At 42.4% G+C, this 14,086-nt stretch overlaps 1 protein-coding gene across 2 annotated transcripts in view; it reads right to left on the bottom strand.

Moving 5' to 3' along the window:
* Positions 1 to 887: 887 nt before the first annotated feature.
* LOC138967199 (GTPase IMAP family member 4-like) overlaps positions 888 to 14,086 on the bottom strand; it is a 13,674-nt gene continuing 475 nt past the window's right edge. The window contains exons 2-6 of one of the 2 annotated variants that reach the window (XM_070339721.1): positions 9,659 to 9,732; positions 9,037 to 9,209; positions 7,124 to 7,296; positions 5,781 to 5,946; positions 888 to 1,844 (exon numbers count right to left, since the gene is read on the bottom strand). In XM_070339721.1, coding sequence (XP_070195822.1) covers positions 1,491 to 1,844; positions 5,781 to 5,946; positions 7,124 to 7,296; positions 9,037 to 9,209; positions 9,659 to 9,662 — 870 coding nt within the window. In that variant the 5' untranslated portion in view covers positions 9,663 to 9,732 and the 3' untranslated portion in view covers positions 888 to 1,490. Of the gene's footprint in view, positions 1,845 to 5,780; positions 5,947 to 7,123; positions 7,297 to 9,036; positions 9,210 to 9,658; positions 9,744 to 14,086 lie in introns of both variants that reach the window. The other variant, XM_070339722.1, reaches the window with a different exon arrangement.

Raw genomic sequence — 14,086 nt, forward strand, 5'->3', positions numbered from 1 at the left:
CTAAATGTAGTAATTTCGCCTTACGCGACTTGTTTTTTGTTGTTGTAAATAATGTTTAAATTGCTTTGCAGACACAGTCCATTCCTGTCAGAGGACACGATTCGGCTGTCCATCTTAGGTCTGGTCAGGCTTTGGAATGGGATTAGACTATACCTCCGCTTGGACATACTTATATACCTTCTTCTTCTTCTTCTGCGTTCGTGGGCAGAAACTCCCACGTACACTCGTGTTTTTGCACGAGTGGAATTTTACGTGTACATGGCCGTTTTTACCCCGCCATTTAGGCAGTTATACGCCGCTTTCGGAGGAAGCATGCTGGGTATTTTCGTGTTTCTATAACCCACCGAACTCTGACATGGAATACAGGATCTTTTCCGTGCGCACTTGGTCTTGTGCTTGCGTGTACACACGAAGGGGGTTAAGTCACTAAGCAGGTCTGTACAAGAGTTGACCTGGAAGATCGGAAAAATCTCCACTCTTAAACCACCAGGCGGCAGCGACCGGGATTCGAACTCACGACCTCCCGATTAGGAGGCCGACGTCTTACCACCACGCCACTAGCACTGCGCCCGTCGACATATATACCAAAGGCAACATCCTCTGTGCAGATAGGGAGTCTTGTATGCAATAATTTCTAAACGGACATAGATGGCACAGGAGCCAGGCTGTAGAGTATTTGTGCATGTGCAAGTGGAGAGATGGCTTAACCTCATGTTAAAACCTGGTCAGATCTGATATGGTGGGTCGAAGGGTTGAGTTGAGGGCATGAGGGCAGAATGGGTGCCAAATTCGACAGCAATGAAAATCAATGAGTAAAAGAGAAAAGATTATATTAACGCATTTGCACCCACACAAACAATCCATTAAGATAATTAACGAAAAACCAGCCAGCCAACCAATCAACTAGCCCAACAAACAAAGTAACCAATTGAATATGGGATATGTTTCACAAGTAATCTTTTTTTTAATGACAGAATATTGTGAGATCAAGTTTGTGCAAACTGAAGAGTTTTTTTCGTCAATAATATTTACTGGACATGCATCAGTACTTCAGTGTGTCATAATGCTATATGTTTTGTGCAATGTTATAGAGGTTCACACTTCACGCTGCTCATTGCATGCGGGTTATTTAATGACAATGGTGGCTTAAAAAACCGAATTGTTGTAACCCTTGACAGAATAATGCTGACATTGTACACTCTAAGTCTCTTTGACGAAATCCAACACAGAGTTAGTAACTTTGACGAAATCCAACGGCACAGAGTTAATAACTTTGACGAAATTCCACACTGACCACACTGACAGAGTAACTAACTTTGACGTAATCCTACACAGAGTTAGTAACTTTGACGAAATCCAACACAGAGTTTGTAACTTTGACGAAATCCAATACAGAGTTAGTAACTTTGCACACAGAGTTAGTAACTTTGACAAAATCCAACACAGAGTTAGTAAGTTAGCTAGTGAACCAAACAGATCCTGAAAACCCATTAGCCTTTCTTGCACAACTTACACAAGCAGCAGCACAGACCGATGATACCACCATTACCATCCCCACCACCACCACGACCTCCTCTTCCCCCATCCCGTTGACCACTTCCGCCCCCTCCTTCCCCTCCTCCGCTTCCCTTTCGCCCCCCTCTTCCTCCACCTCCACCTCCTCCTCCTCCTCCTCTACCCCATCCTTTCCCTTTCCCATGTCCCTTTCTTCTTCCTCTTGCTCCTTTTCCTCTGTCTCTCTTTTTCGGTTTTCCTTTCGCTGACTCTGTAGAAGCTCCTTCTTCTTCGTCGTCGTCGTCATCGTCATCATCTTGCATCACTTCTTCCAAGAAATCCCCGGAAAACTAAAGTAGAGAGAAGAGAAGGTTGTGATAATTAACACGATACACTTTGATGAAACAATACGAGTTTAATTCGTTTGTACTGGCCGCTCTGCGATTTTAAAGGATGCTGAGAGAAGGACGAATAGCAGGGGGCCCGGTGGCTCAGTTGGTAGAGCACTGGACTTGTGATCGGAAGGTCGCAGGTTCGAATTCGGGCCGGGACGGACACGGGTCAACTTTATGTGCAGACCAAGAGACGGATGCCATGTCCTACCCCCGTGTCACCACAATGGCACGTAAAAGACTTCGGTCATTCTGCCGTAAGTGCAGATGGCTGATACCACCAGTCCTAAACACGCATACACTTGTGTATCTCGTCAAAAGGCCGTGAGGGCGTAAAACTCGAATCATATAACCCATATCTTGTCCTTAAGAGACAAAATATTTAGCCTGTAGGACACAAAGCATTCTCTCTTTCTTTTCGGACGAATGGCGAGGGGGACCAAGTTTAGATGAATATCGGCCAACAAACGCTGGAGATCTAAGCAATCAAGAGTCTTCGTACTGATTCGCTAGAAATTTGCCCTACTGTGTTGCCACACTAATGGTAAAGTCCAGGCCAATCGACCAACAAAACGGCCGAAGATGTAAGCTGTGCAGCGGACAGACGGACAGACAGGCTCTTTTTATCATACATATAGCTGCTGTTACTTCTTTAAGAAAAGAAAATGTCCATCTAAAAGGCGAGGGCTGGATGCATATAAAAGTCAACAGGTTTCATCTTCTTACCATCTATAAATACAGACTCAGCTTATCTTGAAGTTACAGCACTTCCCGTGTGAACGATCAGACTCACCGGCTATCGCCGATTTGACCAGGCTTAATCATGTGATAAGACCATTTCTTCACTTGGATACGTACCAAGAATTAAAATGCCTGGGTGTTTTATCTGCGGAATAGGAACTCTTTTTTTTTTAATGAATTGAATCCTTAATAAACCCATGTGGCAAACCGGGAAATCGATTCATCAACAAATTCTCACAACGCACAGGAAGCAGACAGTGTATACATGTTTAGTATGTGTGCGGCACGTAGAGGGATGTTTATTCTCATCACATGTAAGCAAAACATGTGAGAAGGTGAGCTGCACTGTTCTCACGTAAAAGACTGTGCCTTCCATGCACCGTTAGAGAGAGAAATTCAAGTTTTCATAATAATGATAATCCGTTTGTATGGCCATGTTGGGTTTGATGCGTGCATGCCTGGTTTTCTCCTGTAGATGGGTGTCGGCACAGAAGGTCTGCCCGCTGTCCTCAGCCAACATGCTCCGTCTTCATGGCAGCTCAAATTTTTTATCGAGGTTCTCTCCTCTAGATCCGCCGTGTTTCGCCTAGGGGCTTTCGCTGCCTAGTTGATAGGGTCACCTCGTAGAGGATGTGGTCATAGACCACGCACGGTCGGTCTTGGGATAGTGAAACGTTATGCTAGTCCGGAGGGATTACGCCACAATGGCCACCTCGCGAAGACCCAGGGTCCTAGACTAGGGAGGTCCAAGGGGGAGCACCGGGAGGGCTACCCCTCTACCCGCACCTCCAACACAATCCCTTCCCCTGGTAGCTTCATCCCCAAGGAGGAAACAAAGCTACCTGCAACACCCCAATGATAATGATAATGCTAATAACATAAAAATAATAATTGTCAGTAAGTACTGGTGTCACATGACTGATGTGAACCAGTTGATTGGCTAATGGCGATGCGCTAAAACTGTTAGCGCACTCTTGGAGTGCGCTAACTTTTCTACAGAGCGTATTATTTCGCCCTTTGCCTAAGCGAGACTGTGCTCTCATCCTCAGAATTAATTAATGACATGTAGCTTATATTCTCCACAATACCAAATGACCATAAATTCCCTGCTTCTCAATTAAAGCAGAAGTGGGTTTTTTCTGACAGATTGCATGTGCCTGTGCCACAGTGCCACTAATCTAAAAATAGAATTAAGCCGCTGTGTTTCATCTCATTTTCGCCGACTTGCATAGATTCTTCTCATATGCCGTGTTAGTGGCATGTAGCTTATCATCCACATTACCAAATGATGAGTTAGTATACAATTCCCAGCGGCTAACAGAAAACACAAGTGTTATTCTGATAACGTACCAGCTAGACCAGTTTGGAAGACTGACTCGATCGACTCTGTCATACGTAGCAGACTACACTGAAATACGACTGCATCAGTTCAGTAAATGAATGGTTACCGAATTACTATTTCAAGGCAAGAACAATCGTAATCGAAAACGTGTAGGGTTCAGAACGTTCTTCAATATCTATATACGGCTTGTGTCTGTCTGTCTGTCTGTCTGTCTGTCTGTCTGTATGTCTGTCTGTCTGTGTGTCTGTCTGTCTGTTCGCCATGCACGGTCAAAGTTCTAGATGGATCTGCTTCAAATTTGGTGGGCATATTCAGGTAGACCCCGGACACAATCTGGTCGATGAAAATTTTCAACACGTGCTCTCAGAGCGCAGCGCTGAACCGATTTTGGTTTTCTGTACATCCATTCCCAGTAACTCTTCCTTATCTTCTCCAGTGTTTTGCGCGTTTATCTCCCTTCCTTCGTACGGTGCGCCGGCTTTTCGGCTCTACTTCTTCCCGACGAAGTGGGTATTCATCTAGTACCATATATAAGACTTATTACCAGCCTGCCTCACGCGTGCAGACTCAGTGCAGACTGCAGTGGTTCGATTGACCTAGCCTAGCAGACGACATAAACCCCGCTCAGCAAATTAACATGTTGGGCAAATGTGAACGAACAAACGATGGGGATATAATACGTGTAGGGTTCAGAGCATTCTTACTGTTCATATTTAGTATCAGACTCCCCGATGAGTGAAGATACAACACGAGAAATATGCCACATTTATTTTGAAAATGTGCTAACCGTCGAGTCCTTCGGGGGGTAGTCAATTCAAGGGGAGTCACTCCGCACAGTCAATCCGTCGAAGCTCGACTGGAGGTTTCAAATAGCAAATAACAAAGAGCACAGTCCTTTCTCCGAGTTCAAATGAGGTCTCTCTGAAAGATCATCACTGTTCAGCTTAACGCTACACTGGAATTTACCAACAGAAATTAAAATGCGTGTGACGAAAGCACGACACACTTGAGACACCCCACACAAAAGTAGATCTTACTGTACACGACCTGACCACACAGTTATGCCTATTCAAATGCGCGTAGCAAATGTGCGTTTGGAATCTTCTTTTTTCTATGGCAGTACTGACAATATCGTTATTGAAACAATCCCAGTGCACTAAGGGATTTATAGAGCAAATCTCGAAAATAATTATTGAGCTCAGCACTATGCGCTTCGTTCAATAATGAATTTTCTCGATTTGCTCTATAAATCCCTTAGTGCACTGGGATGTCTCAATAACTTAAATAATAATAATAATATTAAATCACTTTTCTGTCCCAAATCACAGCTCCAAGCGCTTTACAATTCCAATAAACACCTCACACACACACACACACACACACACACACACACACACACACACATACACACACACATACACACACGCACACACGCACACACACACACACACACACACACCACGCGCGCGCGCGCGCACACACGATATACAAATCATGCCATTAGATAATACGCCCTCAAGGCAAAGCCATAAGGCCTAGGGGCATGTTGTAGATGAAATACACAAGTGTATAATTATATGCGAGTTTAGGTGTTATCTGCCATCTGCAGTTATGGCAGAATGACCGAGGTCTTTTACGTGCCACTGTGGTGACACGGGGGTGGGGCATGGATACCGTCTTTGAGTCTGCACGTAAAGTTGACATGTGTCCGTCCCCGCCCGGATTGGAACACGCGACCCTTGGCCAGGATGACAAGTCCAGCGCTCTAGCTAGCTACCACCTAAGCTACCCGGGCCCCTATGCACCGTTACCTTGCCCTGGAAGACGATGTAGCGACCCCCGGAGTCGTCCAAGACCTTGGCGATCCACTTGGGGGACCCTGCCTCCATCCTCTCCCCCACCTCCTCCACGTCCTGACCCTCCGAGCACGTGAACACCACCACCAGGCGCTCTCGAGCAGACCCTTTGCCCCAGAACCTACGGAAACATGGAAAAGCTGGAAGGTTAATATGTCGGTTTACGCTGCCGTAACAAGGTTTCAAGGTTTTATTACGACTCATCACAGGGGGCCCTCTTGGGGCATGGGGATGAGGAATATGATTTACATATACACTGAGCAAAACAATTATTGCACCCATTTTCGTACCCCCACTAAAGCATTCATTCCCGTGTCATTTCTGTTTTAAGTATCACGTGACCGCCACCGAAGTAAGGGTACCCCCGGCATCGTCCTGACAATAACGTCAGGTACCAATTACAGGGGCGGATCACATAATTTTTAAGAGGGGGTTTCCAAATTTCGTTTAGGGATAATTCGACGACGCGAAGCGTTCAGTTGAGGGCGCGAAGCGTTCGAAACCTCCTAGGGGGGTACGGGAAATGTTAAAAGAAATCCAGGGAAATGGAGCAATCTGTTGCAATCTGAACATCAGTTTGTCTTTTTTTTTTCAAAATAATGTATTTCTTATTTTTTCAAAATAATTTATTTCTTATTTTTTTCTCTTTTTAATTTTTTTTTAGGCTAGGGGGGTTTTCCAGAAACCCCGGACCCCACCGGATTCGCCCCTGAATTAAAAAATCGATACAAATTCAGAATAGGCGCATGCAGGTTAACGATCGAGCAACGACGTGTTATTTTACTGACGATTCTACTTATCTGCTGACAGGCACAGTGCTTCCTGTTAAAACTATTCAGCTGACACTCTCACACCTGGCCACTCTGTCACTTGGTATGAGGTCATGCCTCCATTTGGACGCAGTCAAACATCAACTTTCTGACCGTTTCTGTGGAGAGTGTGTTTTTGTGTGTTAATTAATTTAGAAAAAAATAGGTTCCAGCTCTGCACAGGTACCAGGTAGGAGGATGAATATATGGACAGGTGTCCATGTGGAGGGGTTGTCTTGCCCCGTGTAAAAGACTGGGCAAACCTGAGATAGTGAGCAAAATTGTCTTCGCGGAAATGACTGACATTACGCTTTTTTCAATTACTATGAATGTAAAAAATAAAGTTTTTTTTTAATGTTGAAGTGCGATTTCTGTAAATAGTAGCCCACATTTTCTAAGCTGCCTATCTCTGACTTCGAAAAAAAAAAGAAAAAGAAATTGCTGCTTACCGCCAAATTGTATAAAAGATCAAAACTAATGGGTGCCTACCTCCGAACCTGCCGGTAAGCAACGAAGTCTTCTTCAGTGTAAGGGACATCACTCCGGATAACCAGCAGTAGAACAGAGGCACCAGGGGAGACAAGCTCCTTCCATCGTGCCACTTCTTTCTTCTTGTCCTTCTTCTTGTTCTCCTCTGACGTAATATCCGGTGTGTCGACCACCTGGGTTAGGAAAGAATAAGCTGACTGTGTATGCGTGCCATAATTATGTTCCGCGGTTGGCTCTTTCATGCTGTCCGCTTCCCTTCCTAAACTTTGATAATCTGTGACTACCTGATACGCCTTCAATGTAAATATTACTATTAAGAATATGCAAGGCTCAATGTGCAAGGTTCAAGGTTTACAGCTCATCACGAAGGGCCCACTTGGGACCCACATGAGGCCCACTTAGGATTGGGATAAGGAGTATGAGTAACACACGCAGCAATTACAAATCATGATCGTATAGTCAATAACAATTTATAACAAAATTGAACAACAACACAATATATTACGGAAAATAAGAGTAATGCTGAATCGGCCTTGTGCGACCCTCTGGGTTCACGACTGAAACACGAAAAAAAACTAACCAGCTGTGAACACATGTCCTATTGTAGTTTATTCGTACCGTTGTATTGATAATTCTTGTCTTATTTGTAAACTTCACTTCTTCTTCTTCTTCTTCTTCGTTCATGGGCCGTTCACTCATGTTTTTAGCGAGTGGATTTTTACGTGTATGACCGTTTTTACCCCGCCATTTAGGCAGCATACGCCGATTTCGGGGGAGGCATGCTGGGTATTTTCGAGCACGAGTGGATTTTTACGTGTATGACCGTTTTTACCCCGCCATTTAGGCAGCATACGCCGATTTCGGGGGAGGCATGCTGGGTATTTTCGTGTTTCTATAACCCACCGAACTCTGACATGGAATACAGGATCTTTTCCGTGCGCACTTGGTCTTGTGCTTGCGTGTACACACGAAGGGGGTTAAGTCACTAGCAGGTCTGCACATAAGTTGACCTGGGAGATCGGAAAAATCTCCACTCTTAAACCACCAGGCGGCAGCAACCGGGATTCGAACTCACGACCTCCCGATTAGGAGACCGATGTGTTACCACCACGCCACTGCGCCCGTCGTAAACTTCACTAATTCACTTACATTCTTCAATCACGTTCTCACATTTTGGAACGTTAGCAGTATCTATTTTTGGATTTCTGCGCATCTTGCCTCACTGCAACCCTCGTGTTTGTATTGTTCTAGTTTGCGTGCGTAATATATCATGCCCTCTTCTGAGCTTCGTTCATCATTGGTATCATAAGTGTTTGTCCACTTTCAAGACCACTAGGTCAAACTACCGTGATTGTTACGTTTTGTTTTGTCATAAATTAAACGCTCCCATAACTTAAATTTCTTGTTTCTTGTTCTCAAATTAGGTTCTCATGTCCGAACAAATTTAACTACTACGTAATTACGCTGTAGCAAAGAAAGTCTAGTTGTTTGTTATGCCGTCTGCTGTGTTTATAATACAACACGTTTGTCCTCCCCGGCTGTGTTATAAACAAATTCGGGTTCTGTTTTGCGCGGCGTGTGCGTACAGCCGGTGGTGTATGTGTGTGTGTGTGTGTTGTGTGTGTGTGTGTGTGTGTGTGTATAATGTATATATGCAGTTCATACACTGTGTGTGTGCGTTTGTGTGTGTTTGTGTGTGTGTTTGTGTCTGCGTGTACGTGTTTGTGTATGTGTGTGTGTCAGTGTGTGTGTGTGTGTGTGTGTGTCCGAGAGCGAAACAATATATATAGAGAGAAACAGACAGACAGGCAAACACAAATATTTTCTAGCATTATGTCCGGCCACTTATCACAGCAAACATCCTATACTGAGTCATGCAGGCGAGAAAACAAGCTATTTTCTGGCAGTCTGACCTTGACATTGACCCCAATTCTCTCACACGTCCCAACATCAGAATCCAGGGTCGGAGTACCAACAGCGAATTTGTTGGTTCCAAGCAGAGCATTGCACACTGTACTTTTACCATGACCTCTTCTGCCGCACACAACGACCCGGAATTCCCCATCCTCTGGAGTGACCTGGTTGGCTGAAACAAAATGGGGTCACAACAAAATGTGGGACAAATCAGACATTTAAAAAAAACCGCGGTGTAGTGATAACACATTTCCAGTTTCTCGAGAAATGGGAGATAAGATCTACTTTTGTGTAAAGCTATATTCGTTCGCTCAAAACATCTCTGAAGAAAACCATATCAGATCCATTCTGACTTTCACGTGGGATAAGAACATTCTTCAACTTTGCTACATACCACATTCATGCGCACGCACACACGCACACACACACACACACATACACACACACACGCACGCGCGCACACACACACACTGACACACACACGCACACACACTGACACACACACACACACACACACACACACACACAGAAACACGCACGCACGGCACGCACACACACACACACACACACACACACACACACACACACACTGTGTCATACACACACACCAAGTAGTCTTACCCATGTTTATAACAGTTTGAAGCTGTCTCGTGAACTGTTACGCTGCCTGTTGCGTGGAGCATACTCTGAAAGATCTGTGCGAAAATGGAATTAGAAAATACTTCAGTTGTAGAAGAACAAAATAAGAGTTTACAATAGAGGAGAATGAACTAAGAATGTACACTGGAGTTGATTGTACACTCAGTGTCGAGAAATTAAATAAGAATGTACAATGTAGAAGAATGGAGAAATAATGTACACTGTAGCAGAATGGAATAATTTTTTACTCCTGAAAATGCACACTGTAGAAGACGGGGATTAACATGCTGACTGTAGAAGAATGGGATAATTATGCACAATGTAGAAGAATTGAATAAGAATGCACACTGTGGAAGCATGGGATAAGAATGCACATTGTAGAACAGTGGGATAAGAATGCACACTGTAGAAGAAAGGGATAATTATGCACAATGTAGAAGGATTTCATAAGAATGCACACTGTGGAAGAATGGGATAAGAATACACATTGTAGAATGGAATAAGAATGCACACTGTAGAAGAATGGGATAAGAATGCACACTGTAGAAGAATGGAATAAGAATGCACACTGTAGAATGGAATAAGAATGCACACTGTAGAAGAATGGGATAAGAATGCTCACTGTAGAGGAATGGGATAAGAATGCACATTGTAGAATGGGATAAGAATGCACACTGTAGAAGAATGGGATAAGAATGCACACTGTAGAAGAATGGGATAAGAATGCACAATGTAGAAGAATGGGATAAGAATGCACACTGTAGAAGAATGGGATAAGAATGCACACTGTAGAAGAATGGGATAAGAATGCACACTGTAGAAGAATGGGATAAGAATGCACAATGTAGAAGAAAGCGATAAGAATGCACATTGTAGAAGAATGGGATAAGAATGCACACTGTAGAAGAATGGGATAAGAATGCACACTGTAGAAGAATTGGATAAGAATGCTCACTGTGGAAGAATGGGACAAGAATGCACACTGTGGAAGAAAGGGATAAGAATGCACACTGTAGAAGAAAGGGATAAGAATGCACACTGTAGAAGAATTGGATAAGAATGCACACTGTGGTAGAATGGGATAAGAATGCACATTGTAGAATGGGATAAGAATGCACACTGTAGAAGAATGGGATAAAATGCACACTGTGGAAGAAAGGGATAAGAATGCACATTGTAGAATGGGATAAGAATGCACAATGTAGAAGAATGGGATACGAATGCACATTGTAGATGAATGGGATAAGAATGCACATTGTAGAAGAATGGGATAAGAATGCACACTGTAGAAGAAAGCGATAGGAATGCACATTGTAGAACAATGGGATAAGAATGCACGTTGTAGAAGAATGGGATAAGAATGCACGTTGTAGAAGAAAGCGATAAGAATGCACGTTGTAGAAGAATGGGATAAGAATGCACACTGTAGAAGAATGGGATAAGAATGCACACTGTAGAACAATGGGATAAGAATGCACAATGTAGAAGAAAGCGATAGGAATGCACATTGTAGAATAAAGGGATAATAATGCACACTGTAGAAGAATGGGATAAGAATGCACACTGTAGAACAATGGGATAAGAATGCACAATGTAGAAGAAAGCGATAGGAATGCACATTGTAGAATAAAGGGATAACAATGCACACTGTAGAAGAAAGCGATAAGAATGCACACTGTAGAAGAATGGGATAAGAATGCACACTGTAGAATGGGATAAGAATGCACACTGTAGAAGAATGGGATAAGAATGCACATTGTAGAATGGGATAAGAATGCACAATGTAGAAGAATGGGATAAGAATGCACACTGTGGAAGAATGGGATAAGAATGCACATTGTAGAAGAATGGGATAAGAATGCACATTGTAGAAGAATGGGATAAGAATGCACACTGTAGAAGAATGGGATAAGAATGCACATTGTAGAAGAATGGGATAAGAATGCACATTGTAGAAGAATGGGATAATAATGCACATTATAGAACAATGGGATAAGAATACACACTGTAAAAGAAAGGGATAAGAATGCACACTGTAGAAGAAAGGGATAAGAATGCACACTGTAGAAGAATGGGATAAGAATGCACACTGTGGAAGAATGGGATAAGAATGCACACTGTAGAAGAATGGGATAAGAATGCACACTGTAGAAGAATGGGATAAGAATGCACATTGTAGAAGAATGGGATAAGAATGCACACTGTAGAAGAATTTGATAAGAATGCACATTGTAGAAGAATGGGATAAGAATGCACACTGTAGAAGAATGGGATAAGAATGCACACTGTAGAAGAATGGGATAAGAATGCACACTGTAGAAGAATGGGATAAGAATGCACATTGTAGAAGAATGGGATAAGAATGCACATTGTAGAAGAATGGGATAAGAATGCACACTGTAGAAGAATTGGATAAGAATGCACACTGTAGAAGAATGGGATAAGAATGCACACTGTAGAAGAATGGGATAAAAATACACACTGTAGAAGAATGGGATAAGAATACACACTGTAGAAGAATGGAATAAGAATGCACACTGTAGAAGAATGGGATAAGAATGCACACTGTAGATGAATGGGATAAGAATGCACACTGTAGAAGAATGGGATAAGAATGCACACTGTAGAACAATGGGATAAGAATGCACAATGTAGAAGAAAGCGATAGGAATGCACATTGTAGAATAAAGGGATAATAATGCACACTGTAGAAGAATGGGATAAGAATGCACACTGTAGAAGAAAGCGATAAGAATGCACACTGTAGAAGAATGGGATAAGAATGCACACTGTAGAAGAAAGCGATAGGAATGCACATTGTAGAATAAAGGGATAATAATGCACACTGTAGAAGAATGGGATAAGAATGCACACTGTAGAAGAAAGCGATAAGAATGCACACTGTAGAAGAATGGGATAAGAATGCACACTGTAGAAGAATGGGATAAGAATGCACACTGTAGAATGGGATAAGAATGCACACTGTAGAAGAATGGGATAAGAATGCACATTGTAGAATGGGATAAGAATGCACAATGTAGAAGATTTGGATAAGAATGCACACTGTGGAAGAATGGGATAAGAATGCACATTGTAGAAGAATGGGATAAGAATGCACACTGTGGAAGAATGGAATAAGAATGCACACTGTGGAAGAATGGGATACGAATGCACATTGTAGAAGAATGGGATAAGAATGCACATTGTAGAAGAATGGGATAAGAATGCACACTGTAGAAGAATGGGATAAGAATGCACACTGTAGAAGAATGGGATAAGAATACACACTGTAGAAGAATGGGATAAGAATGCACACTGTAGAAGAATGGGATAAGAATGCACACTGTAGAAAAATGGGATAAGAATGCACACTGTAGAAGAATGGGATAAGAATGCACACTGTAGAAGAATGGGATAAGAATACACACTGTAGAAGAATTTGATAAGAATGCACACTGTAGAAGAATGGGATAAGAATGCACATTGTAGAAGAATGGGATAAGAATACACACTGTAGAAGAATGGGATAAGAATGCACACTGTAGAAGAATGGGATAAGAATACACACTGTGGAAGAATGGGATAAGAATGCACATTGTAGAATGGGATAAGAATGCACATTGTAGAATGGGATAAGAATGCACATTGTAGAATGGGATAAGAATGCACATTGTAGAATGGGATAAGAATGCTCACTGTAGAAGAATGGGATAAGAATGCACATTGTAGAATGGGATAAGAATGCACATTGTAGAATGGGATAAGAATGCACATTGTAGAATGGGATAAGAATGCACATTGTAGAATGGGATAAGAATGCACATTGTAGAATGGGATAAGAATGCACATTGTAGAATGGGATAAGAATGCACATTGTAGAAAGGGATAAGAATGCACACTGTGGTAGAATGGGATAAGAATGCACATTGTAGAATGGGATAAGAATGCACACTGTGGTAGAATGGGATAAGAATAAGCACTGTAGAAGAAAGGGATAAGAATAAGCACTGTAGAAGAAAGGGATAAGAATACACAATGTAGAAGAAAGGGATAAGAATACACACTGTAGAAGAATGGGATAAGAATGCACATTGTAGAAGAATGGGATAAGAATACACACTGTAGATGAAAGGGATAAGAATACACACTGTAGATGAAAGGGATAAGAATACACACTGTAGAAGAAAGGGATAAGAATACACACTGTGGAAGAAAGGGATAAGAATACACACTGTGGAAGAAAGGGATAAGAATACACACTGTAGAAGAAAGGGATAAGAATACACACTGTAGAAGAAAGGGATAAGAATACACACTGTGGAAGAAAAGAATAACAATAAGCACTGTAGAAGAATGGGATACGAATAAACACTGCAGAAGAATAGAATTATAACGTACAATGTAGCAACA

The sequence above is a fragment of the Littorina saxatilis genome, linkage group LG5 (genome assembly GCF_037325665.1).
Source record: "Littorina saxatilis isolate snail1 linkage group LG5, US_GU_Lsax_2.0, whole genome shotgun sequence".
NCBI classification, from domain to species: Eukaryota; Metazoa; Mollusca; class Gastropoda; order Littorinimorpha; family Littorinidae; genus Littorina; species Littorina saxatilis.